The following is a 27,114-nucleotide window of genomic DNA, read 5'->3' on the forward strand; positions in this document are numbered from 1 at the left end:
AACAAGCAACCCAATCAAAAAAAAAAAAAAAAAAAAAAAAAGGACAAAATACCTAAACAGACATTTAGCCAAAGAAGACATACAGATGGCAAATAAACACATAAAATAAATGCTCAGCATTGCTCATTATTAGAAAAATGCAAATCAAAAGTACAATGAGGTGTCACCTAACACTGGTCAGAATGGCCATCATCAAAAAATCTACAGAAAATAAATGCTGGAGAGGATGTAGAGAAAAGTGAACCCTCTTGCACTGTTGGTGGGAATGTAAATTAATACAACCACTAGGAGAACAATATGGACATTCCTTAAAAAACTAGGAATAAAATTACCATATGACTTAAAACTCAAATTCAAAAAGCTAAGATCATGGCATCTGGTCCCATCACGTCTTGACAAAGAGATGGGGAAAAATGGAAAGAGTGACATTTATTTTCTTTGGCTCCAAAATCACTGTGGACATTGACTACAGCCATGAAATTAAAGATGCTTGCTCTTCAAAAGAAAAACTATGACAAACCCTGACAGCGTATTAAAAAGCAGAGATGATATTTTACCAAAAAAGTCCATATAGTCAAAGCTATGGTTTTTGCAGTATTCATGTATGGATGTGAGATTTGCACCATAATGAATGCTAAATACTGAAGAATTGATGCTTTTGAGCTGTGGTGTTGAAGACTCTTAGAAGTCCCTTGGACTGCAAAGAGAGCACATCAGTCAATTCTAAAGGAAATCAACCCAGAATATTCATTGGAAGGACTGATGCTGAAGCAGAAGGTTCAATACTTTGGCCAACAGAAGTGAAGAGTTGACTCTTTGGAAAAGACCCTGATGCTGGAAAAGATTGAGGATGGGAGGAGAAGAGGACAACAGAAGATGAGAAGTTCAGATGGCATCACTGACTCTGTGAACATGAGTTTGAGCAAACTCTGGGTGATAGTGAAGGACAGGGGAGTATGGTGTGCTGCTGTCCATGGAGTCAGAAAGAGTCAGACATGATTTAGTGACTGAACAGCAACAATGACCCATCAATCCCACTCGTGGGCATATACCCTGAAAAAACATAATTCAAAAAGACATATGTATCCTAGTGTTCACTGTAGCACTATTTACAATAGCCAGGATGAGGAAACAATCTAGATGTTCATCAACAAATGAATCATAAAGAAGTTGGGGTACATATATACAATGGGATATTACTCAGCCATAAAGAGGAATAAGTTTGATTCAGCTGAAATGAGGTGGATGAACCTGAAGCCTGTCATACAGACTGCAGTAAGTCAGACAGAGAAACACAAATATCCTATATTCATGCATGTATATGGAATCTATAAAAACAACACTGATAAACCTATTTGCAGAGCACAGATAAACACACAGATGTAGAGAATGGACTTGTGGACACAGTTGAGGAAGGGAAGGGTGGGACAAATTGAGGGAGTAGTATTGAAATGAATATACTACTATGTATAAAATAAATAGCTAGTGGGAAGCTGCTGGATAACACCGGGAGCACAGCCAGTGCTCTGTGACAACCCAGAAGAGGAGGTGGGGAACTCAAGAGGGAAGCGATATGTGTATACTCCTGGCCGATTCATAGAAAAAGCAGGAGAGTTCCAGAAAAACATCTACTTCTGCTTTTGTGACTACGCCAAAGCCCCTTTGTGTGAATCACAACAATCTGTGGGAAATTCTTCAAGAGATGGGACTACCAGACCACCTTACCTGCCTCCTAAGAAATCTGTATGCAGGTCAAGAAGCAACAGTTAGAACGGGACATGGAACAATGAACTGTTTCCATATTGCGAAAGGAGTATGTCAAGACTATATATTTTCACCATGCTTATTTAACTTCTAGGCAGAGTACATCATGTGAAATGCTAGACTGGACGAAGCACAAGCCGAAATCAAGATTGCCAGAAAAAATATCAGTAACTTCAGATATACACATGACACCAGCCTTATGGCAGAAAGTGAAGAGGAACTGAGGAGCTCCTTGATGAAGGTGAAAGAGTAGAGTGAAAAAGTTGACTTAAAACTCAACTTTCAAAAAACTAAGATCATGGAATCCAGTTCTGTTACTCCAAGACAGATAGATGGAGAAACAGTGGAAACAGCAAGAGACTTTATTTTCTTGGGATTGAAAATCACTGCAGATGGTGACTGCAGCCATGAAAGGAAAAGACACTTGCTCCTTGGAAGAAAAGCTATGACCAACCTAGACAGCATATTAAAAGGCAGAGACATTATTTTGTCAACAAAGGTCTGTCTAGTCAAAGCTATGGTATCTCCAGTAGACCATATATGGACATGTCTACTGTGAACATGTAGACATGTGAGAGCAGGACCATAAAGAAAGCTGAGTGCCGAAAAATAGATGCTTTTGAACTGTGGTGTTGGTGAAAACTCTTGAGAATCCCTTGGACTGAAAGATCAAGCCTCTCAGTCCTAAAGGAAATCAATCCTGAATATTCATTGGAAGGACTGATGCTGACACTGAAGCTCCAATACTTTGGCCACCTGATGCAAAGAACTGGCTCATTTGAAAAGATCCTGAAACTGAAAAAGATTGAAGGCAGGAGGAGAATGGAACGACAGAGGATGAGATGGTTGGATGTCATCACTGACTCGATGGACATTTAGTTTGAGGGAGTTCCGGGAGTTGGTGATGGACAGGGAGCCCTAACGTGCTGCAGTCCATGGGGTCACAAAGAGTCGGACATGACTGAGTGACAACTGAACCAAGCTGATGGCTGATTCATGTTGTCTGACAGAAACCAACACAACATTTAAAGCAGTTATGCTCTAATTAAAAATAAAATTTAAAAAAAAAACATATAATTGTAAGCTTTATGATTTCTCAGATAAAGCCCCTAGTTATTTCTACTTTTTTTCTAGGCCATTTGATTTCTTCCTCACTGGGTTTCACTGAGCAATTACTGTCCTTATAGACTACAGGAAGAGGAAGTTCCTAACAACTGTTACCTGAACAGTTACTCTCTGAAAGAAATATGGCATGCACTTCCTCTAATTTTCAAAAGTGCACTTGCAGATAAGTAGGGTTTTTTAAATCTTAAAGAAGTCTAAATTATTTGTTTTGTTTCAGAGCTCATGCTTTTGGTGTTTATCAAAAATCGTTGACAAGAGCTGAAGGTCATCTTGGCATTTTCCTATGTTATCTTCTTGGAGTTTTAGCTTTGAATTTTATATGTAGGTCTGTGATCCATTTTGAGTCAACTTTGTGAGAAGTGTAAGATCTGTGTCCAGATCCCTATTTGCATAGAGATGTCCAGTGTTCCAGCACCACTTGTATGAATATTACCCTTTTTCCATCGAACTGCATTTGGTCCTTTGTCAAAGGGCTATATTTTTCTATTACCGGTACCTTTATTCTTTTCTAATAACCTATATGGAGAAGGAAATGGCAACCCACTCCAGTATTCTTGCCTGGAGAATCCCATGGACAGAGGAGCCTGGTGAGCTATAGTTCATGGGGTCGCAAAGAGTCGGACACAACCGAGTGACTAAACAACGACAACAACAATGGCCTATATGTCCTCTTCCACCAATACCACATGCCCTGATATATGCAGCTTAATAGTAAATCTTGAAGTCAGTGGTATCAGTCCCCCAACATTGTTTTTCTCCTTCAATTTTGTGTTTACTATTCTAGGTTTTTGCCTTTCTATATAAACTTTAGAATCAGACTGTCAATTTTATTTTACAGATTTACAGAGAAAAATACGAGTGAAAAGTAGAGAGTTCCCATATACCCATTCTTTATTCCTCACACATTTTTCTCCTATTATTACTATTTTGCATTGGAAAGTAAGTTTTTAATTTCAAACTACAATTGTTCATTGCTGATAGTTAAGAAAGAAATTAACATTTCTGTGTTAAGCCTTTTTTTCATGAATGCTTTTGTAATATAATCCAAGTCTCTATCCTACAACCTTGCTATCACTGCTTACTAGTTCCAGGAGACATTTTGTTAATTCTTTGCAATTGTCTACATAGACATTTTGTTTTTTCCTTTGTAATCTAAATACAGCTTTTGTTTCCTTGTCTTTGTCATAGTGTATTAGCTAGAACTACAGGTACAATGTTGAATAAGATGGTCAAAGAGGCCATGTGTACCTTTTTACTGATCTTACAGAGAAAGCACTTGGTTTTTCAACTTTGACTATGGTGTTAGCCATGAGTTTTTTGTAGATAATATTTTTCAACTTGAGGAAGTTTCTCTCTATTCTTCATTAGCCAAAAATTTTTATTGTGAATGGATGTTGGAATTTGTGAAATACTTTTTCTGCATTTATTGATTTGTTTTTCAATCACTAAGTCATGTCTGACTCTTTGTGAACCCATTAATTGTAGCTTGCTAGGCTTCCCTGTCCTTCACTCCCTCCCGGAGTTTGCTCAAACTCATGTCCATTGAATCAGTGATGCCATCCAACCATCTTATCTTCTGCTGTCCCCTTCTCCTTTTGCCTTCAATCTTTCTCATCCTCAGGACTTTTCAGTGAGTCAGCTCTTTGCATTACGTAGCAAAGTATTGGAGCTTCTGCTTCAGCATCAGTCCTTCCAATGAATGTTCAGGATTGCTTTCCTTTAGGATTGACAGTTTGATCTCCTTGCTCTTCAAGGGACTCTCAAATGTCTTCTCCAGCACCACAGTTCAAAAGCATCAATTCTTTGGCACTCTGCCTTCTTTATGGTTCAACTCTCACATCCATACATGACTACAGGAAAATTCATAGCTCTGACTATTCAGACCTTTGTCAGCCAAGTGATGTCTCTGCTTTTTCATACACTGTCTAGGTTTGTCAAAGCTGTTCTTCCAAGGAGTATCTTTAAATTTCTTAGCTTCAGTCACCATCCCTCAGTGATATGGAGCCCAAGAAAATAAAATCTGTCACTGTTCCAATTTTTCCCCATCTATTTGCCATGAAATAATGGGACCAGATGCCATGATCATAATTTTGTTCATTTTTTTTTTGACTTACCAAATGGAAAATTTATTTTAGTCGCTCTCCTGAGATATAACCAACAAATTTAAATACATACATTTAGGGCGTACAGTTTGATAAGTTTTGACATACATACGCATGAGACAATAACAAATCAAAGTAGTGAACCTTTTCATCAACTTAAAATATTTCCTTACACCTATTTGTACTTTTTATAGTTTATATAAATGAATTGCATAGTAAGTACTCTGTATTGTGTGGATTATTTCACTGAGCATAATTTGAGATTCATCCATTTTGTGCTATGCAACCACAGTACTGCTGCTGCTGCTAAGTTGCTTCAGTCGTGTCTGACTCTGTGCGACCCCAGAGATGGCAACCCACCAGGCTCCCCCGTCCCTGGGATTCTCAAGGCAAGAACACTGGAGTGGGTTGCCATTTCTTTCTCCACATGATCATAATTTTGAATGTTGAGTTTTAAGCCAGCTTTTTCACTCTCCTCTTTCACCCTCATCAAGAGACTCTTTAGTTCCTCTTAGTTTTCTGCCATTATAGTAGTGTCATCTAATGATAGAATCTATTGATAGAATCACATATTTTTCTTTAGCCTGTTGATGTGATGGAGATACATTAATTCAATTTCAAATATGGAGTCTACTTTGCATGTTAAATATGGAGTCCACTTTGCATGTCTAGCAGAAAATCCCTCTTGATCATGGTGTATACTGCTTTGTATATATCTCTGGATTTGATTTACCAATACCAGTTTGAAGATTTTTGCAATTATGTTCACATGAAATACTGATTTTCCTTCTCCTGATATCTTTGATAGTTTTTTTTAATTAGTGTTATGCTAATTTCAAGGACTGAATTATAAAGTATTCTGTAAGCTTTGATTTTGTGGAATAGATTATAGCAAGGTACTGTAATTTGCTTCTTAAAGTTTAGTACAATATATCTTTGAAAGTTTCTGGATCTGTGTTTTCACTTTTGTACATTTATTAATGATTTATTTTTTCTCTTTAATAGATACAAGGCTACTGAGATCTCTTTTCTCCTTGTGTGAGTTTTTGCAGACTGTGCCATTCAATGAGTTGGCCCACTTCATCTATGTTTTCACATTTGTAGGCACAGAGTTATTCATAACATTTCTTTCTTATACTGTCCATGAGATGAATAGTGATGGCACTTGTTCATTTATGATAATTAACACCTTCCCTCTTTTCTTAGTTAACTTGGCTAGATGTTTGCCAATTTTCAAAAACAATTTTTCTTAACTTTTGCTTTTGCTCATTTTTCTATTGTTTTCTTATTTTCAGTTTGATTTATTCTGCACTGATTTTTATTATTTAACTTCTTGTCCTTTCTTTGGATTTAATTTTCTGTTCTTTTTCTAGAATCTAGAAGGTTAGATTGTTTATTTTAGTCTTCTCTTCTTTCTAATATATGCATTCAATGGTATAAATTTTCCTCAAATCACTGTTTTCACTGTATCCACACAAATTGATAAGCTTTGTTTTCACTTGCTCAAAGATATTTTTTATTCTTTGGAGATTTCTTCTTTGAGCCATGTTTATTTCTGTGTGTTATTCAATAGTCAGGTAATTTGAAGTGTTCTACCTCCTATTCCTTTATTGATTTCTAGTGAACTCTGTTTTGTTATAAAAGCAAAATTTGTGTGATTTCTATAATGATATTTGATAAAGTATGTTGGGTATTAGAATGTGGCCTCTTTCTTGAATGTTGTACATGAGCTTGAGAAGAAGATGTATGCTGCTCTTGCTGGATGATAAGTTCTATGTATATAAGTTGGATCCAGGTAATTGATAATGCTGCATGGTTCAACTTTGCTTTTATTTGTTTTCTAATTCTTGTTCTGTCCATTGATAGTAGAGGGATATTCAAGTCTCTAATTATAATGGTAAAGTCATCTATTTTTCCTTGCAGTTCCATCAGTTTGCCTGCACGTATTTTGAAGCTCCACTGTGAGGTGTATACACATTATAGAATTGCTATGTCTTCTTAGAGAATTGACCTTTTATCATTATGTAACACCCTTTTACAGTTAATTAATATGTTCCTTGCTCTGATATCAGCAATTAATACAGTTACCCCAGTTTTCTTTTGATTGGTGTTAGCATGGTATATCTTCCTCCAACCCTTTAATTTCAATCTATCTGTGTCTCCAAATTTAAAGTCAGTCTGTCCTAGACAATGTATAGTTGGGTTCGTATGTGTGTGTGTAATCAAAAACAAATAACAGGAGATCTACCTGATTTATAAAATTTTAAGTGTACAGTAAAGCACCAGCTGTGGGATCCCATGGTGTAATGATTAGTGCTCTGGACTCTGAATCCAGTGATCTGGCTTCCCTGGTGCCTCAGATGGTAAACAGTCTGCCTGCAATGCAGGAGACCCAAGTTCAATCCCTGGGTCAGGAAGATGCATTCGAAGAGGAAATGGCAACCCACTCCGGTAACTTGCCTGGAGAATTCCATGGACAGAGGAAGCTGATGGGCTACAGTCCATAGAGTCGCAAAGAGCTGGACATGGCTGAGGGACTAAAACTTTCACTTTCAAGTAGTGTTAACTCTAAGCACTGTGTTTCATACATAAACATTTTCCATCTCACATGGCTGGAACTCTCTTCCCATGGGACAGAAAATTTACAGAAAAGAAATTTTCATTTTCTCCTTCCTCCAGTCCCTGGAAACCACTAGTGTGGGCAAATTGGGAGACTTGTGCACCATTGGTAAGAATGTAAAATGGTGCAGCCACTACAGAAAACAGTATAGAGATTTTTTAAAATTAAAAATAGATCTCCCCATGATCCACTAGTGTGGTACTGGACATTTATCCACAAAAAGGGAAATCAGAATCTTGAAGAGATATTTTCATTTCACAGCACCAGTATTCATAATAACCAAGAGGTGGATATATACTAAATGTCCATTAATGAATGAATAGATGGATAATGAAAATGTGGACTATACATACCATGAAATATTCTTCTGCCAATAAGAAGAAAGAAATCTTTTCAAATTCTAGAAATAGATGAACCTTGAGAACTTTATGCCAAGTGAAATAAGCCAGCCACAGAAGGACAAATATTATGATTTCATTTCTTTCAGTTATCTTATAAACAGTTCATAGACAAAAGTGTGAGGTGTCCAAGGTTGTTCTGACTATTCAGAGTCTTTGTGCTTTCATATAGATATTATATTTTCTATTTCTGTAAAAAATGCCTTTAGGACTTTGATAGGAATTGTATTGACTAACATGAGCAATTTAATAATATTAAGTCTTTCAGTTTTGAACATGAGATATCTTTCCACATCTGCATCTTCTTCAATTTTGCTGAGCAATATTTTACATTTTCAATGTATAAGTCCTTTGCCTTCTTGCTTAAGTTATTCCTAAGTATCTTGTTCTTTATGATGCTGAGCTAATACTATCTCTGTGTGCAGATGACATTGTTTTAATATGTGTGTGTGTGTGTGTGTGTGTGTGTGTGTATTTGTGCTCACTTATGTTTGACTCTTCGTGAGCCCATAGACTGTAACTGACTGTGCTCCTCTGTCCATGGAATTTTTCAGGCAAGAATACCGGAATGCGTTGCTATTTCCTTCTCCAGGGGATCTTCCAGACCCAGTGATCAACCTGAGTCTCTTTGTGTCTCCTACATTGGCAGTCAATTCTTGCCCACTGCACCAAATGGGAAACCCATAGTAATATCTAGAAAACCCTAAAGATTACATGTACACAAAAACTGTTAGAAATAATAAATGAATTCAGCAAAGTCTCAGGATTCAACACCTACAAAAATAAATTGTGTATCTTGGTCTTTTTAATGCACTCTGATAAGCATTCTTTTAATTAGTGTGTTCAGAATATTAATGTTTAATGTGGTTATTGATACAGATTATCTACCAAGTCATTACTGCTTTCTATTCGTTGCATTTGATTTCTGTTTCTTTCTTGTCTTTCACTCTTTTTCCTCTCTTCTTTGATTTTAACTAAGTATTTTGTATAACTTCATTTTCTCCTCTGTCTTAGCACGTTGATTATATTTCTTTTTTAAAACTTCAGTTGTTGACTTACAGTTCACAGTATACATTTCCAACTAATTCAAATCTAGCTCTGAATAGTACTACACTACTTAATTTGGAGTTCAAGGACCTTAGTGGAATGTTCCTTACACCTTTCTTCTATTCAGTCAACATTACATCTTTCATTTCACTTATCTATATGATAAAATCACCAAATACATTGTTGCTATTTCTACTGTTAACACACTCTATTATCAGCTCTATTAAGAAAAAGTAAGATTTAAATATAATTTTATTTTTTCTCTAGTGTTCTTTATTTGGATCTGCGTTTCTGACCTATATATCTTTCCTTCTTTCTAAAGACCTAAACGTTATTGCAAGGCAGGTCTACTAGCAACAAATTCCATCAAACTTTGTTTGAAAAGATGTTTACTTTTCCTTAACCACTAGATGGAACAAAGAATTCATTTGCATATTTTTTCACTGAAGCAGTTTGTGTGGAGAGTTCAGTGCCTTGTTGTAGAGCAGCTCACAAGAAACATAAGATGATGCTGTTTTTCTGATGGTTCAGCAGGCTAGGTTCCAATCCTTTCGTGAAAAGTTGATAGAAAAATAGGAAGCTCAAGTGCCTGTGGATCTCTCTGAGATACAACAAAACAATAAACCTTAGAGGTCCCTTGGTCTCAGAATGACAGGCTCTCTAAATAGACCAAAGGAAAAAACAAACCAACTAAAGAGAAATGGAATACTTCTTATCACTAAACAAAGGATGTCAGTCAAAGTCATCAGTGATTGCAGCCACTGCAGATGGTGAGCTGATGAGCCTTGAGGAAACTCAGGGAAAAAAGAATATATGCCATCTAGCAGCCATCAGACTGCAGCCACTCCCTGTGTTGAGCCCTAAGGAAACTCAGGATGTGAGGACACTAGATATTGGCTCCAGATAGGTGAGGTGCCTATCAAAGGAATGATTTCAGTAAGCCCAGACTCTTGCATCTTCCCATACATGGAAAAGCGCTAAACTCCTTAACTTGAGATATCTGGTTTTCCTTTAATTAACAAAAATCTTTTGCCGTTCAGACTACCTGCCCTTTGTTGCAAGACTTCTGCATAATCTGATTCCTGACGACACCACACTACTGCTACTGCCAAGTCGCTTCAGTCGTGTCCAACTCTGTGCGACCCCATAGACAGCAGGCTCCTCTGTCCCTGGGATTCTCCAGGCAAGAATACTGGAGTTGGTTGCCATTACCCATCCCCCAAATCATTCCCCCTCCTCTGAGTTCTTTCAGGGTTAGTTGAGATGCTGTCTCTCAGGCTTGAAGTCCTAAAATTCTCATGCAATAAAACTTAACTATCATGTTAAGGCTGTGAATATTCTTTACACAGAAATAAAAAACCTCCCAGCCTGGCCTTTTCTGACATCCAGGCAGGTTCACCAGGGAATCCCATGCTTGACATCTAGTGGGTAGCAAGCAGGCTGGGCTCCAGCCCAGAGAAGAACAGACTCAGGTGGGGGAAAGTCGGAGAGAAGGGACAAGGAGGCAGGACCTGAGGAAGGGCAGGGTGGGGTGAGGTGGACCCTGTTCCACAGGGAGCCCGGGGTGGGGCTTAGCGGAGCGCTGGGGGAAGGGAAGAGCAGTGTGGGAGGAGGGAAGGGCGGGGTGAGACGGTGGGATGGGGCGGGGCCTGGGAACCCGGCTGAGCGCACAGACGCACAGATCCTCAGGGGCTTGTGCCGCTCTAAGGACAGAAGCGAAACCAGACATCACAGTGATGCTGGAGGCCCTGAGCTCCCTGGCGTCGACCCTCTGGGCCGCGCTCCGTCCTGGCACCGTCCTGCTGGGGACACTCGCCTTTCTCTTCTTTGTTGATTTCATCAAAAGGCGGCGTCCAAAGAACTACCCGCCGGGCCCCCCACGCCTGCCCTTCGTAGGCAATTTGTTCCAGCTGGACCTTGAGAAGGCGCACCTGACCATTCAGCAGGTAGGAGCGGGCGAAGGTGTCAGGGCCACGTCTTGACCCTGACCTGCAGGACAAGGGCCATTCCGGGTCCCGATTTCAGGAGACTGAGGGGGCTCAGGTTAAATCGGAAACCCGGGTACACCCGACGTTGAACTTCTCTTTCCTCACCATCAACTGGAATGATTCCAACTGTGCTTTCTAGGGGTGAACTATTGTTAACTGTTTACTATTAAAGAATCCCGATTCCATGCGCTTTGGAGGAGGGAAGGGCAGCAGGTTTGATGTGCAAAGCAAAACTTGTTTTTCAGTCCTTCTAGCTGATAGAAGTGTAAATATTGAACTACAGCACTCATCTGAAGTCTCATATGCTGCCAGGAGCTTGGTTATCTGCATAATTTCTCTCCTGTTAGGGATATTTGGATAGAGTATGGGTCAGAACCCCCTCTGCATTCTCAGTAAATGTTTTTGACTGACTAGGTGACCCTGTGTCTTCTCTTCAGTTTCTTTTGTTAGAACTTTGAGGGTGACAGATATAAAACATTTGTAAGTCATTTAATTGTGTCTTGTTACATATTACTGGGACATTCAATTTATAGTATGATAATTTTGTCGTTTTAATAATTTTATCCTTGGTAGGGGGAGGGGGGATGCTATACTTCCCCTGTTGGAGGTTCCCTATTCTAAGTGTAAAATGAGGATGTGTGTGTGTGTGCCTAGTAGCTCAGTCCTGCCTCTCTCTTTGTGACCCATGAGTGGTAGCCTGCAAGGGTCCTCTATCCATGGGATTTTTTCAAGCAAAAGTGGAGTGGGTTGCCATTTCCTTCTCCAGGGGATCTTTCAGACCCAGGAATCGAGCTCGAGTCTCCTGTGTCTCCTGCACTACAGGTGAACTCTTTACCTGCTGAGCAATCACCACCTAAATCCTCATCATTTTTCAACCACATTGCTTCCATCCCCACAAGGACAGAGCCCCTCACTTTCATGCTCCTCCATAAACAGTTCGCTCTCACTAAAGTATTCATTTAAAAATGTCATTAAGTAGCATTAAGTGATGTGATTCCTATATAGAATTTTAAAGCTAAAATGCTAGGATCTGTGCCTTTCTGTGCCTTTCTTTAAGAAATGTGTTTTTTAATTTCTAAGTATTAGAAGATTTTCTTTTCTTTCTGTTAATGATTTACAGTTGGCATTCATTACGGTCAGAAGACATATACTATATGATTTCAACTTTGAATAAATATGCAAAGGTTGGCTTTATGACCCATGATAGACACTTTAAAAAAAGAAATTTTTCTGCTGTTGCTGTGTGGAGCGTTCTGCAGTCTATGTCAGTTAGGCTTGAAAAGATGGGTGTATTGTTTAGTTCTTCCATACCCTTGCTGACTCCTTATCTACTCATTCTATTGATTACTAGGAGGGGCATGTTAACTTTCCAACTTTAATTAGAGGTTTATTTCTGTGTTTTGTCAGTTCTGGTAGTTTTACTTTATTTATTTGACAGCTCTTTTACTTGGCTTATGCACATTAAAGTTGTTATGTCATTTTGGGGAATTGGGTCTTTAATATTACATAATGTCATTCTTTATCCCTGATGATTTTTTTTTTTTTTTTTTTTTTCCTGATGATTTTCTTTGCCTGAACTTTATTTGATATAATATAGCCATGCCAGCTCTCTTTTGATTAGTATTTGGGTAGCACATGCTTCTCCATTTTTTCATTTTTGACCTACTTATATGATTATGCTTGAAATGAGTTTTTATAATAACATATAAGTGGCTCATTGTTTCATTCTACCAATCTCTTTTAATTGGAGAATCTAGATCATTTGTATATAGTGTAATTTTTGTTGTGTAAACACTTAAGTCTGCCATTTTACTATTTATTTTCTATTTTTCACTTTGTTTTTTGTTCCTCTATTTCTCCTTTCTCCTATGGGTCACAAAAATATTTTTTTAAGAATTCCTTTTTAATTTATCCATAGTTTTTTTTAGTACATCTCTTTATATTGTGCTTTAAGTGCTTGCTGTAAACCTTCTATGCTATGCAGTCATTCAGTTCAGTCACTCAGTCATGTCTAACTCTGCAACCCCATGGACTGCAGCATGCCAGCCTTCCCTGTCCCTCACCAATCCCGGGGCTTGCTCAAACTCATGTCCATCAAGTCAAAAACTAAGTGATTTGCCTAAGTTATTCAAAATTGATAATGGCCAAACAAGGACTTGAAACTTACATCTGGTCCTTACTTATGCTACTTTTCATGATATAGGTAGCAGGTAATTGATTGTTCAGGGTTTCATTAATCCAACAGGCATGTATGACATACTTATCAAATGACAGCATAATACAAGAAAGTCTGTGATGAATGTGTGGTATAAATTTTTGGTAACCAAATGAGATGTCATTAGGTGGTTCACTATGAATAGGAAACCTTGGGGATAACCTCTGTAGAATCCTGAAATAAATTTGACTGAACTTGGACAGAATGGTAGGTGAGTGGTTGTGTGGAGTAAAGTGGACAGAAGATTTTTAAATTGGAGAAGTGACATGAGCTGAAAGAAAGTGGAAAGGCAATGAAGAAACTGGCTGATCTGTTTGGCCTGATGAGAACCTTCCTAATTTCCCATGCCCCATTTTCTAAATATTTTCTACCATAGCTGTCTGGCTTATTATAGAATCATTTATGTGAATAAGAAAAAAATCTTGTTGAACCATGATAGGGAAATGGTATCACTCTCTGGCCATTTCCCCTCTATTTCTTTGTCAATATCTTACAAGAATGACTTGCTAAAATACACTCTAAATATATCAATAATAATACATAATTTTGTTATTAATTTTAGTGTTATGATTACTAACACCAGAATCCCAATGATGAGATTTGTAACAGCCCTCATTTTATACCTTTGGAAACTGAGACAGAATTATATATATAGCTTAACCAAATATAACATAGAAAGTAACCCGTGGAAGCTGGATACAAAGCAATTTGTTTGCCTTCCAAATCCAAGTTCTTAAGCACTCACCTTTTGCCATTAAGACATTCTTGGTCTAGTTCTAGCACCTTTCCGACACTGTACCCCGACTCCCTGCACAGGTGAGATGTATTCTTCCCAGGCACCGTTCTAGCCCGGGGTCCTAGGTGTCTGTGACACGCCCACACTCCTGCCCTCATTAGTGCTCGCTCCCTCCTCTTGCTGCCCCATTGCTCTCATTCTCCGTTTATCCCTGTCACATCCGGTAAACTCTAAGTTCCCAGTGCTATTTCAGCTTTATGTCTTTGTCCTTAAATCTCACAAATACCTCCAGTCCCATTTATCTCTGTCACCTTGGCTAAGTTACTTCTCCATGACTCACTTTCCTTACCAAAACCTGAATAGTATCATTACTGCCATAGGGTGGTGTGAGGGAAATGAGACAAAAGGTGGAAGGTGGTTAACGTGGCTCCCAGTGGGTGTGGTTGTCCGTGGCCACCAGGCCTTCCTCCTGTACATCAGCCCTTTGCTCCCTCCTGTCTGCCCCCTTGAGCAACTAACTGCACCTATGCTGCTTTTCTCACGGAGCCCATTCATTCCCAGAGTCTAGAGTGGCTGTCTGCCAGTATCAGAAAACAACTGCCTTTCCTATTGTTGTTCTCCTTCTTCCTCACAGAAACTTTTCCCCCTTTTTCAGGGGGTGTAGAGAGCACACTGCCCTGCTTGTGAGATTTTAGCTCCCTGTCCAGGGTTAAACCTGGGTCCGTGGCACTGAAAGTCCAAGTCCTGACCACTGGACAGCCAGTGAATTACCCCTCCCAGAACCTGTAAGGGAAGAATAATTTTCTCCCTCTTATAGCTGGAGAGCAGAGGCTCCAAAGGAAAAAAAAAAAAAAAATTAAACAACTTTCCTCATCTCACAGCTAGCCACCCGTAGAATTAACATGGCTCCAGCTAGTGAGCTTTTTTCTATGACTGGTCCTAGCTCTGTAATGAGTTTTTTGCCACCTAGAGCCTGTTGAAGAAAGGGACACTGTCTTGTGGTTAAACAGATATGATTTACTATGATATCGATGCTTTCTACCCCCGATATTCTTAAACGTATCTCTGCCTTCTCTGGTGAGTCACATGGGCTGATTTCTCTCCCTTCACTAAACTCTAAGATGCTTGAGGTTAGAGACCTTGCTTATTTTATTGTATTTTTATGCCTCATTCTCAGGATACATATGCTCACTAAATCCAAGTAAGATGAACGTATGGTTGAGTACGTATAGTGAATGTGTGTCCTGTAGTGGATTGAACTGAAGTCTAGTTGAGACCAAGAGAAATGGAAACAGGCATAAATAGTTCCAACAGCCCAAGGTACAAACATACACACACAAACACACACAAACTCCCCTCAATATAGGCTGCCCCAGCTCCACATACCCTCCATTCCAGGATACAGAGAGATGTGCATATGTAACTATGACTCTTCTACTATTTTTCAGCTTGTGGAGAAATATGGAAATGTTTTTAACTTGGATTTGGGGGTATTTCCTTCCGTTCTTTTAACTGGATTGCCCTTAATTAAAGAGGCACTTGTCCACCAAGGCCAAAACTTTTCCAACCGCACTGTAATGCCTCTCCAAGAGCGTATGATAAACAAAAAAGGTAAGTTTTTACATTGGTAAGCATGTGTTTGATATTCTTGTGGTCTGTGAAAATATGTCCAACAACCCCAGGGACCAAGTCCCTCATAAGGAACCTGAGTGCCTGCATTTTCCTGTTGAAGGTACTCCCTCAGGGCACCTGGCTGAGTCAGCCCTGATGTCAGGGATTGGGGGATGTAGCATCAGCTGCATGAACTCAGTCTTGATAAATAAGTATCCTCATCACTCAGTGATGTGATGTGTTGTTCAAGCAGAGAAAAGGCAATGCATCCTCAGACTCTCTTTCTGCTTTCCCACTCAGATCTCTTACTCTAGAAAATGGATGTGGATCTGCTTGTTCCTGATGATTAAGTGATTCCCTTCTTGCCTCCGGTTCCTTATGTTCTATTATTAAGGCTGTGCCCCAAAGGTATCTCAAGCCTTCTATCTATGTTAAAAGAGTTTGGCATGAATACTTAGAATGGTCACTAAATAAACTTATATTTTCAAAGTTCTAAATGAAAAACTTTATACTTCTAACAAGATACCATATTTTCAGGTATTTCTCAATTCTGCTTTGAAATAGCTCACCCATTATTTTACTTTCATTTACTCTATTATCTGCCATGTGACCCTAGCGAGACTAGGCACCAGTGACAGAGTAGTGAGTAGAACAGAAAAAATTCTTGATTTTTCTGTAATCTACATGCTATTAAGAAAAACAGTATCAAGTAAGCTAGTAATTTAAGTCCTCAGTGTTATGAAGTTAAGGCTAGGGTTCACTTAGTATGGGTATCAAATCTGGTCCTGAGACTCAGGAAAAGCTATTGTAAGTAAATGACAAGTAATAAAGTGAAGAAGCAATCCAGCAGAGGGAATAGAATATGAAAAGTTTCTGAGGTGGTAAGGACAGTGAACTGAGGAATTGAAAGGTATCCCGTATGGGTAGAACAGAGATTAAATGGAGATAATTAAATGAAGATAAAGATGCTAAGTTTGGCCAGAAAGAGTTCATGTTTAAGGATGTTGCTTTTATCCTAGTAACAATGGAGACTCCTGAATGGTTTAAGTAGAAAAAGAAATCATTGTGTTTACATGCTACATTTTAAAGATTTCTGTAAGCTATAATGTAAAGAATGGAATAAAGGGAGTAAGAGACTATTGTAGTGTTTTAGGTGAGAAAAGGTCGTGGCCTGGATTAGGGAGGTGTCAAGAAATGGCAGTTCAGTAGGTTAGACCAGGAGACTGACTGTGAAAATACATGGATTTAAGTTATTCAGGAGGCATATCCAATAGGACATGATGACCTACACAGAGGGAGAATGAGGTAGACACCCAAATGAGTACGTAAAGACAAGAAGGAGGATATGGAGAAGGACAAGGTGTTGGCTGGCCTGGGTGGTGAGTTGTATGGAGCAAATCATGAATAAAATCATGAATATGCTGAGTATAAAGCCAACAGAGTCAAGCAGACAATTGGTTACATGTCTGCTGCTGAGGCACACATATAGATGTTCACATCAGTAGATGTTATTTGAAATATTTGGAGCTGATGAGATTTCACAGAAATGGAGGATAAGGGTAAGAAGAGAAGAGGCTTTGACCCAAGCTTGAAAAGGTCCATCATTTCAAAATTTGACAGGAGATAAGTTAACTGAAGGTATGATGATTCCTGTGAAGTCAGAGAAATAGCAGAAGAGCCTGGAGAGCGTGGTGTCCTGAGCGCCACTGGAAAAGAGTGTTTCAAGAAAAAAGCACCTCATGCTGTTGACACATCAACATGAGGCTGAAAAGGATCCTGGACTGAACAGCAAGGAGGGCCACTTCACTAAGGTGGTGGAAGTGAAAGGGAGATATTGGAAGGAGTGGAAGAGTGTACTGGAATGAAGAATTGAGAGGGTGGTGGTCTCCCCTGTGTTATAAAATAAATGAAGTTCTCTGCACCCCTCATGATGGATTTTTTTCTCCTTTGCCTGTGATTTTCTTTCTGCACACCATTCACAATTCTTTGTTTTCTTGGGTGATTCATCTATTTTTTAAAAGATATTTAAACTCTTTCTCCTTATGAGTTTTGATTTTGTCTAGTCAATTAGTGCATACTTAGTATGTAGCATAACAAATACTTAAATATAGTATGTGACAAGTAATCAAAGCATAGGCATTGGAGTCAGGCTGACTTGAAAATGAATGCCTGTTTAACTCTTCCAACTGTGTAACCTTGTAGGATGTACTTTTATCTCCTGTGCCTCATTTTTCTCATCAAAAAACTGGGGGGGCTGATTTTACAGTAATGATTTCATTAGAGAGTTTCTGTGAATACTAAATCCCAGAATGCATTAAAAATGCTAATGTGCACAGCATTGCAAGCAATCAGTAAATTCAAGCCTTGCTTAGATACTGTTTCTCTGAATAGTTTTCAAGTACCTTACAGCCCTTTTTCTTCCCTTAATCTGATGCATCATGAGTCTTCTTGGCTTTCTTTCATAATCTTGGCTTTCTTTTCCCAGGCTTGATCATGTCCAGTGGCCAGTTATGGAAGGAACAAAGAAGATTTGCCCTGACAACTCTTAGGAACTTTGGTTTAGGAAAGAAGAGCTTAGAGGAACGCATTCAGGAGGAGGCCACCTACCTCATCCAGACGATAAGAGAGGAGAACGGTGAGCATGTCATAGGACAGGTGCAGGGACCGTGGCTCATATATTCACTAACCAGATGTTCCTCAGTGCCTACCTGCCTGTCCCTAGCCCAGTACTGTGTAGGGCTCTGAGGGGATAACAGGGAACAGCTAACCATGACCTGCCCCCGTGTGGCTCATGAACTAAGAAAAAGATCAGTATTAAACATGTTACTGTGGACCAGGCAATAGCAACCCACTCCACTATTCTTGCCTAGAGAATCCTGTGGACAGAGGAGCCTGGTGGGCTGCTGTCCGTGGGGTCGCACAGAGTCGGACATGACTGCAGCGACTTTGCATGCATGCCTTGGAGAAGGAAATGGCAACCCACTCCAGTGTTCTTGCCTGGAGAATCCCAGGGATGGGGGAGCCTGGTGGGCTGCCGTCTATGGGGTCGCACAGAGTCGGACATGACTGAAGCGACTTAGCAGCAGCAGTAGTAGCAGCAGCAGGGACATCAGGCTGCAGGTCTAGGGTCTGATTGCCCCTGGTGACCGCTCTCCCCAAGTCTATCCTCATGGCCTCTGCTTTCCCTCGAACTCGGAGACCCCAGATTGGCCCATTCTCGTGTGTGGCTTTGGGAGCTGGGTGGGGTGGGGTCAGTGTTCTGTGGGCCCATGGGCTGCCTGGTCATGGGGGCCATTCTGCTGTGCTGTCCGTGGGCAGTTCTCAGCCATCCCCTCGGGACTCCCTGACCACGTCTCCCCCACGGACATGAAAAGGAGAGGGAATGCTGTGAACAATGATGTGATTAAATTCTGTGACTCAGGTTGAAAAAAATAAATAAATAAATAAACATGTTACTGGTTTTAAATACTGGTCGTCAGTTTGACTTCCCAGGCATTGACAGAATACTTGTTAGACCCTGGGGTTGTCAGACCCTGGGGTCATAGTCTCAGAAGTGGTCTGTAGTCGATGTGTCATATGTCACACAGAGTAGAATCTCTGTAAAATAGAAACAATTCTATCTGAAGGCTCCATCTCTTCTTCTTCCTCCAGGACAGCCTTTTGACCCTCACTTCACAATCAACAATGCCGTTTCCAATATTATTTGCTCCATCACCTTCGGGGAGCGGTTTGATTACCAGGATGATCAGTTCCAGGAGCTGCTGAGGCTGCTGGATGAGATCTTAAATCTGCAGACATCAGTGTGCTGCCAGGTGAGGCAGTTGTCACCGCCTATCTTTCATAAAGACTTTAGGCTAATATCCGTCACAGATTAGATTGGTCTTCCTTTCCTTTTAAGTAATGTAGCCTTTTGAAATTGACTTCAGCATAAACTTGTTTGAAATCAATCTGTTGACTTTAGTGTTTTTGATGCTTATTCTGTTGTTCATGTGGACACATCCACTCATTTCTCTTGCGTATTCACCTGTTTGTAAGAATCCTTAAAGATTTCCATGTGTTGCACTATTTCCATGCCCATCCACACTTGTTATTACCAGTTTCCTAAATTTGTAGGATATGGATTTAAGGCATTAAACACTCACCCCATCCTTGGTAGTCCCTGCCATCTCCTTTTGTCCTGCTAGAGTTTTAAGTCTGTCAAAAGCTCTATTCATCTGCTTGGTCTCTTAGTCTCTTTTTTTTATTTGGAAGATAGTTGCAGGGGAAAATCAGCCCCAAGTGTTGAGGTAAACTCTTGTATACACAAAGGAAGATTTACTTGTAATCATTTTTAACAAGCAACACTGCCTGGAGTTTGATGGACCCATCTCACCCAAACTCATACAGCAGTTAACATGATTCCTGGCACATTAAAGGAGCATAATGAATATGAGCTACTAGGACTATTGTTGTCAGTATTACTTTTGAATAACATTCTTTATGGTTACTTCTAATCATGCTAAACCCCAGCCCCCATTCAGTAATTCCATTTTCTTCCATCCTATTAAGACAGAACCTAGGAAGTCTGGGACCTCAGTGAGCATGTGTTGACTATTCCCAGGGAAAAGAAATTCCAGGGAAGGTTGGATGAGGCAGTGAGACAGGGGGTAATATGCAGTTTTTAGAGATCCAAAATAGATTGGGCAGTTTAACTGACAATTTCATGCACTTTATTTCAGTCAGTTTTTTACAACAATCCTTTAAAGATAAAATGGAGCATCCTTATGTGTGCAAGTAGATATGGGAACGCTTAAGCAAATCCACATAGTGATCCACTGGCTGTGTGTTAAGTGTGGAATAGATCTCATGTGATTGAGTGACAAAAATAACCCTGGTGCCTCAATGGCAGTGGGTAACACTAAGTCCTGCAAATTACATGATTATCTTCATTATTGTCATTAATATCATTATTATTATTCCCAAAGCCTTGTAGCTAGAAAGCAATAGAACTAACAGTCAAAGGCTTGTATGCTTCATATTACATCTAGGCAATCTTCCATTATGTTGGGCTATCCGTTTTCTATCAGATATTTTTAGTGAAAATATATCCAAAATCCACTTAATTTTATTTAAAATGTCTTATTCACATAAAGAATGCAATCATAATGCACAGATAGTCAAACATGTGTCTATGTTTAACCTAACTAGCTACCTAGCTAGAAAGAGGTGTTTTATGCACACACAATGATATAGACACACATAGTAGAGAAAAATGCCATGAAAAAAATAATAAAATAGGGGAATGGGAAGAGGTTCCAGAAGTACTGCATTATAGGATTATCAGGTAAGATATCTCCAAGCAAGTGCCACTTGAGCCAACCTGAACAAAACAAAGGCTAGAGTTATACAATTTCCGGAGGAAGACCAGTCTTCATTGAAGGAATAGCAAATGCAAAGGACTAAAAGAACGCTCAAACTATCGCACAATTGCACTCATCTCACACACTAGTAAAGTAATGCTCAAAATTCTCCAAGCCAGGCTTCAGCAATATGTGAACCATGAAATTCCAGATGTTCAAGCTGGTTTTAGAAAAGTCAGAGGAACCAGAGATCAAATTGCCAACATCCGCTGGATCATCGAAAAAGCAAGAGAGTTCCAGAAAAACATCTATTTCTCCTTTATTGACTAAGTGAAAGCCTTCGACTGTGTGTATCACAATAAACTGTGGAAAATTCTGAAATAGATGGGCATACCAGGCCACCTGACTTGCCTCTTGAGAAACCTGTATGCAGGTCAGGAAGCACAGTTAGAAGTGGACATGAAACAGACTGGTTCCAAATAGGAAAAGGAGTACATCAAGGATGTATATTGTCACCCTGCTTATTTAACTTATATGCAGAGTACATTATGAGAAATGCTGGGCTGTAGGAAGCACAAGCTGGAATCAAGATTACCAGGAGAAATATCAATAACCTCAGATATGCAGATGACACCACCCTTATAGCAGAAACTGAAGATGAACTAAAAAGCCTCTTGATGAAGGTGAAAGAGGAGAGTGAAAAAGTTGGCTTGAAGCTTAACATTCAGAAAACTAAGATCATGGCATCTGGCCCCATCACCTCATGGGAAATAGATGGGGAAACAGTGGAAACAGTGTCAGAGTTTATTTATTTATTTATTTATTTATTTGGCTCCAAAATCACTACAGATGGTGACCGCAGCCATGAAATTAAAAGCTGCTTACTCCTTGGAAGGAAAGTTATGACCAACGTAGATGGCATGTTAAAAAGCAGAGACATTACTTGCCAGCAATGGTCCATCTGGTCAAGGTTATGGTTTTTCAGTGGTCATGTATGGTCATGTGAGAGTTGGTCTGGGAAGAAAGCTGAGCTCCGAAAAGTTGATTCTTTTGAACTATGGTGTTGGAGAAGACTCTTGAGAGGTTCTTGGACTGCAAGGAGATCCAACCAGTCCATCCTAAAGGAGATCAGTCCTGGGTGTTCATTGGAAGGACTGATGCTGAAGCTGAAACTCCAGGACTTTGGCCACCTCATGTGAAGAGTTGACTCATTGGAAAAGACCCTGATGCTGGGAGGGATTGGGGGCAGGAGAAGTGGACAAGAGAGGATGAGATGGCTGGATGGCATCACCGACTCAATGGGCATGGGTTTGTTTAAACACCGGGAATTCATGATAGACAGGGATGCCTGGTGTGCTGCGATTCATGGGGTCGCAAAGAGTGAGACACAGCTCAACAACTGAACTGAACTGAAACATTATCATTCTTGATATTGTCACAGAGACCAATGGAGCTGGACTAAGAGAGAGTAAGATGGCAGTGAGTGATAGCATAAGAGGGGACAGGAGTGGAAGAGGCCAGCTCCTGTAGAGCTCCAGGCCAGGAGAATGATGTACAATTTGTCTAAATGTCATGGAAAATCTTTGCAGGATTGAAAGATAAATAGTGGGATGATCTGATTAAGTTGTTAAATGATCTCTCCAGCAGCTCAGTGGAAAATAGACTGGGAAAGGGGTTGAGGAGAGAATCAGGGAAATTGCTGGGAGGCCTTAAAGCATCTAGGTAAGAAATGTTGGGGCTTTGTCCTAGAATGAAAAACACACAGACTACTGAGAAGTGGTCTGAAGATGGTTCTGTTTTGGATGGAGTGTTGAAATGCTTTGCCAGAGAGGAAAGAAGAGGGGTGTGACAGAGAAGATGAGTCAAGGGTGATACCAAGGGTTGAGTGTTAGCAAAATATATATATATATATATATATATATATATATATATATATATATACACACAAATACAATGGTTTCCTTCTCTTCAAAAGTAGAAATCTGGTACCCCCTTGTCTCCAAGACTGTTTTGTTTTCTCCATCAGCTCTACAATATCTTTCCAAGGATAATGAATTTCCTTCCGGGTCCACACCAAACACTCTTTAGTCATATGGAAAAAATGAAGATGTTCGTTGCCCATATGATTGAAAACCACAAGAGAGACTGGAATCCTGCTGAAGCAAGGGACTTCATTGATGCTTATCTCCAGGAAATAGAAAAGGTGAGGGAACCTAGGTGTTTTCCTGAGTAGTGTTCTTAGAGAGTGAATGAGGCAATTCTGACATCTTATTGCTGCTGTAAGAAATCACCAGAAACTTGGTGGCTTAAAACAACCAACATTTATCAAGTCAAGGTGGGGGGACGGGCTGGCTCTTTCCAGGCTTTAGGGCAGAATTCACTGATGGGATTTTCCAGAACCTAGAGGCTATCTGTACCCCTGAACTTATGCCCCTTTCCTCCATCTTCAGAGCCATCAGTCTAGTTTCTTCTCTTCCACATCCTCATGTATTCTCTCAGTGTGCTCCTTGCCTCCTCTTACAGAGACTCTTCTGATTATAATGGGTTCAGTAGGATAATCCATATCAAAATCATTAATTTCATCACATCAACAAAATTCTATCTGTCAAAAAATATTTACCAGTTCCAGAGATCAGAATATGAGCATCTTTGTGAGTCATTATTCAGCCTACCACAGGGTTAGAAAAATAGAGACACTACTTCAGAGTGTGCTGCTGCTGCTAAGTCACTTCAGTCATGTCTGACTCTGTGCGACCCCATAGACAGCAGTCCACCAAGCTCCTCCATCCCTGGGATTCTCCAGGCAAGAACACTGGAGTGGGTTTCCATTTCCTTCTCCAATGCGTGAAAGTGAATTTGTTCAGTTGTGTCTGACTCTTCACAATCCCGTGGACTGTAACCCACCAGGCTCCTCTGTCCATGGGATTTTCCAGGCAAGAGTACTGGAGTGGGGTGCCATTTCCTTCCCCTATTTCAGAGTGTAGGGATATCATTAACTCAGAATACAGATATATTCAAAATAAAGATATTGGTTTAAGAGTATTTGGCTTGAGGTCTTTCAGTTCAGTTCAGTCACTCAGTTGTGTCCGACTCTTTGTGACCTCATGGGCTGCAGTATGCCAGACTTCCCTGTACAACACCAGTTCCCATAGCTTAAACTCATATCCATCGAGTCGGTGATGCTATCCAACCATTTCATCCTCTTTTGTCCCCTTCTGCTCCCGCCTTTAATCTTTCCCAATATCAGGGTCTTTTCAGATAAGTCAGTTCTTCACATTGGATGGCCAAAGTATTGGAGCTTTAGCTTCAGCATCAGTCCTTCCAATGAATATTCAGGGCTGATTTCCTTTAGTATTGACTGGTTTGATCTTGCAGTCCAAGGAACTCTCAAGCGTCTTTTCCAACACCATAGTGCAACAGCACCAGTTCTTTAGCCCTCAGCTTTCTTTATGGTCCAACTCTCACATCCATACATGACTACTGGAAAAACCATAGCTTTGACTAAATGGATCTTTGTTGACAATGTAATGTCTCTTCTTTTTAATATGCTGTCTAGATTGGTCACAGCTTTTAATCCAAGGAGCAAGCATCTTACTTTTTTTTGCACATGGCTGCCTGCAGTCACCAGCTGGTTGATTTGGAACCCCAAGAAATGAAGTTTGTCACTGTTTCCATTGTTTTGCCATCTATTTGCCATGAAGTGATGGGACCAGATCCCATAATCTTCACTTTTTGAATGTTGACTTTTAAGCCAGGTTTTTCACTCTTCTCTTTCACCTTCATCAAGAGGCCCTTCAGTTCCTCTTTGCTTTCTGCCATAAGAGTGATATCATCTGCATATCTGAGGTTATTGATATTTCTCCCAGCAATCTTGATTCCAGCTTGTGCTTCATCCAGCCCAGCATTTTGCATGATGTAATCTGAATATAATTTAAATCAGCAGGGTGACAATATACAGCCTTGAGAAACTCCTTTCTCAATTTGGAACCAGTCGGTTGTTCCATGTCCTGTTGTAACTGTTGTTTCTTGATCTGCATACATATTTCTCAGGAGGCAGGTAAGGTGTCTGGTATTATCATATCTGTGAGAATTTTCAATAGTTTGTTGTGCTCTGCACAGTCAAAGGCTTTGGCATAGTCAATAAAGCAGAAGTAGATATTTTTCTGGAACTCTCTTGCTTTTTTTTTTTTTAAATTAATTTGTTTTTTTATTGAAGGATAATTGCTTCACAGAATTTTGTTGTTTTCTGTCAAACCTCAACATGAATCCACCATAGTTACACATATATCCCCTCCCTTTGAACCTCCCTCCCATCTCCCTCCCCATCCCACCCCTCTCGGTTGATACAGAGCCCCTGTTTGAGTTTCCTGAGCCACGTAGCAAATTTCCATTGGCTATCTATTTTAAATATGGTAATATAAGTTTCCATGTTACTCTTTCCATAGATCTCACCCTCTCTTCCCCTCTCCCCATGTCCATAAGTCTATTCTCTATGTCTGTTTCTCCACTGCTACCCTGTCAATAAATTCTTCAGTACCATTTTTCTAGATTCCGTATATATGCATTAGAATATGATATTTATCTTTCTCTTTCTGACTTACTTCACTCTGTATAATTGGTTCTAGGTTCATCCACCTCATTGGAACTACTCACATGCATTCCTTTTTATGGTTGAGTAATATTCCATTGTGTATATATGCATGACTTCTTTATCCATTTGTCTGTAGATAGATATCTAGTTTATTCCATGTTCTAGCTATTGTAAATAGTGCTGCAATAAACAATGAGATACATGTGTCTTTTTCAATTTTGGTTTCCTCAGGGTATATGCGTAGGAGTGGGATTGCTGGGTTTTATGATGGGTTTATTCCTAGCTTTTTAAGGAGTCTGCATACCATCTTCCAAAGTAACTGTATCAATTTACATTCCCACCAAAAGTGCAAGAGTGTTCCCTTTTCTCCCTACCCTCTCCAGCATTTATTCTTTGTAGACTTTATGATGATGGCTATTCTGACTGATATGAAGTGATATCTCATTGTAGTTTTGATTTGCGTTTCTCTAATAATGAGAAATGTTAAGCATCTTTTCATGTGTTTGTTAGCCATCTGTATGTCTTCTTTGGAGAAATGTCTGTTTGGGTCTTTTTCCCGCTTTTTGGTTGGGTTGTTTATTTTTCTGGCTTTGAGTTGTATGACCTGCTTGAATATCACGAAAATTAATCCTTTGTCATTTGTTTCATTTGCTATTATTTTCTCTCATTCTGAGGGTTGTCTTTTCACCTTGCTTATAGTTTCCTTTGCTGTGCAAAAGTTTAATCAGGTCCCACTTGTTTACTTTTGTTTTTATTTCTGTTGCTCTAGGAGGTGGGTTCCAGAGGTTCTTGCTTTAAAAGTTTAATCAGGTCCCACTTGTTTACTTTTGTTTTTATTTCTGTTGCTCTAGGAGGTGGGTTCCAGAGGATCTTGCTTTGAGTTACGTCATTGAGTGTTCTGCATATGTTTTCCTCTAAGAGTTTTATAGTTTCTGGTCTTACATTCCGGTCTTTAATGCATTTTGAGTTTATCTTTTTGTATGATTTCAGGAAGTGTTCTAATTTCATTCTTTTACATGTAACTGTCCAGTTTTCGCAGCACCACTTATTGAAGAGGCTGCCTTTGCCCCATTGTATATTCTTGCCTCCTTTATTAAAAATAAGGTACCCAGGTGTGCATGGGTTTATTTCTGGGCTTTCTATCTTGCTCCATTGGTCTATATTTCTTTTTTGTGCCATTACCATCTTTTCTTGATGACTGTAGCTTTGTAGCATCATCTGAAGTCAGGAAGGGTGATTCCTCCAGCTCCATTCATCCTTCTCAAGATTGCTTTGACTATTCGGGGTCTTTGTGTTTCCATATGAATTTGTTCTGGTACTGTGAAAAATGTCTCTGGCAATTTGCTAGGGGTCACATTGAATCTATAGATTGCATTTGGTAGTATAGTCATTTTCATAATATTTCTTATTCCTACCTAGGAAGATGAACTATCTCTGCACCTGTTTATGTTGTCTTTGATTTCTTTCATTAGTGTCATAATTTTCTGTGCACAATTCTTATGTCTCCTTAGGTAAGCTTATTCCTTGATATTTAATTCTTTTTGCTGCAAGGTGAGTCGGATTGAGTCCTTAATTTCT

General features: G+C 39.6%; 1 protein-coding gene across 1 annotated transcript in view; it reads left to right on the plus strand.

The window, feature by feature from the left end:
* The first annotated feature begins 10,792 nt into the window (after positions 1-10,792).
* The window catches only part of LOC136164013 (cytochrome P450 2J2-like), a 39,470-nt gene continuing 23,148 nt past the window's right edge, over positions 10,793-27,114 (plus strand). Inside the window, exons 1-5 of the mRNA XM_065928834.1 lie at positions 10,793-11,002; positions 15,444-15,606; positions 18,092-18,241; positions 19,258-19,418; positions 22,972-23,148. Coding sequence (XP_065784906.1) covers positions 10,793-11,002; positions 15,444-15,606; positions 18,092-18,241; positions 19,258-19,418; positions 22,972-23,148 — 861 coding nt within the window. The remainder of the gene's footprint in view (positions 11,003-15,443; positions 15,607-18,091; positions 18,242-19,257; positions 19,419-22,971; positions 23,149-27,114) is intronic.

This window comes from Muntiacus reevesi, chromosome 1, assembly GCF_963930625.1.
Source record: "Muntiacus reevesi chromosome 1, mMunRee1.1, whole genome shotgun sequence".
Lineage (NCBI taxonomy): Eukaryota > Metazoa > Chordata > Mammalia > Artiodactyla > Cervidae > Muntiacus > Muntiacus reevesi.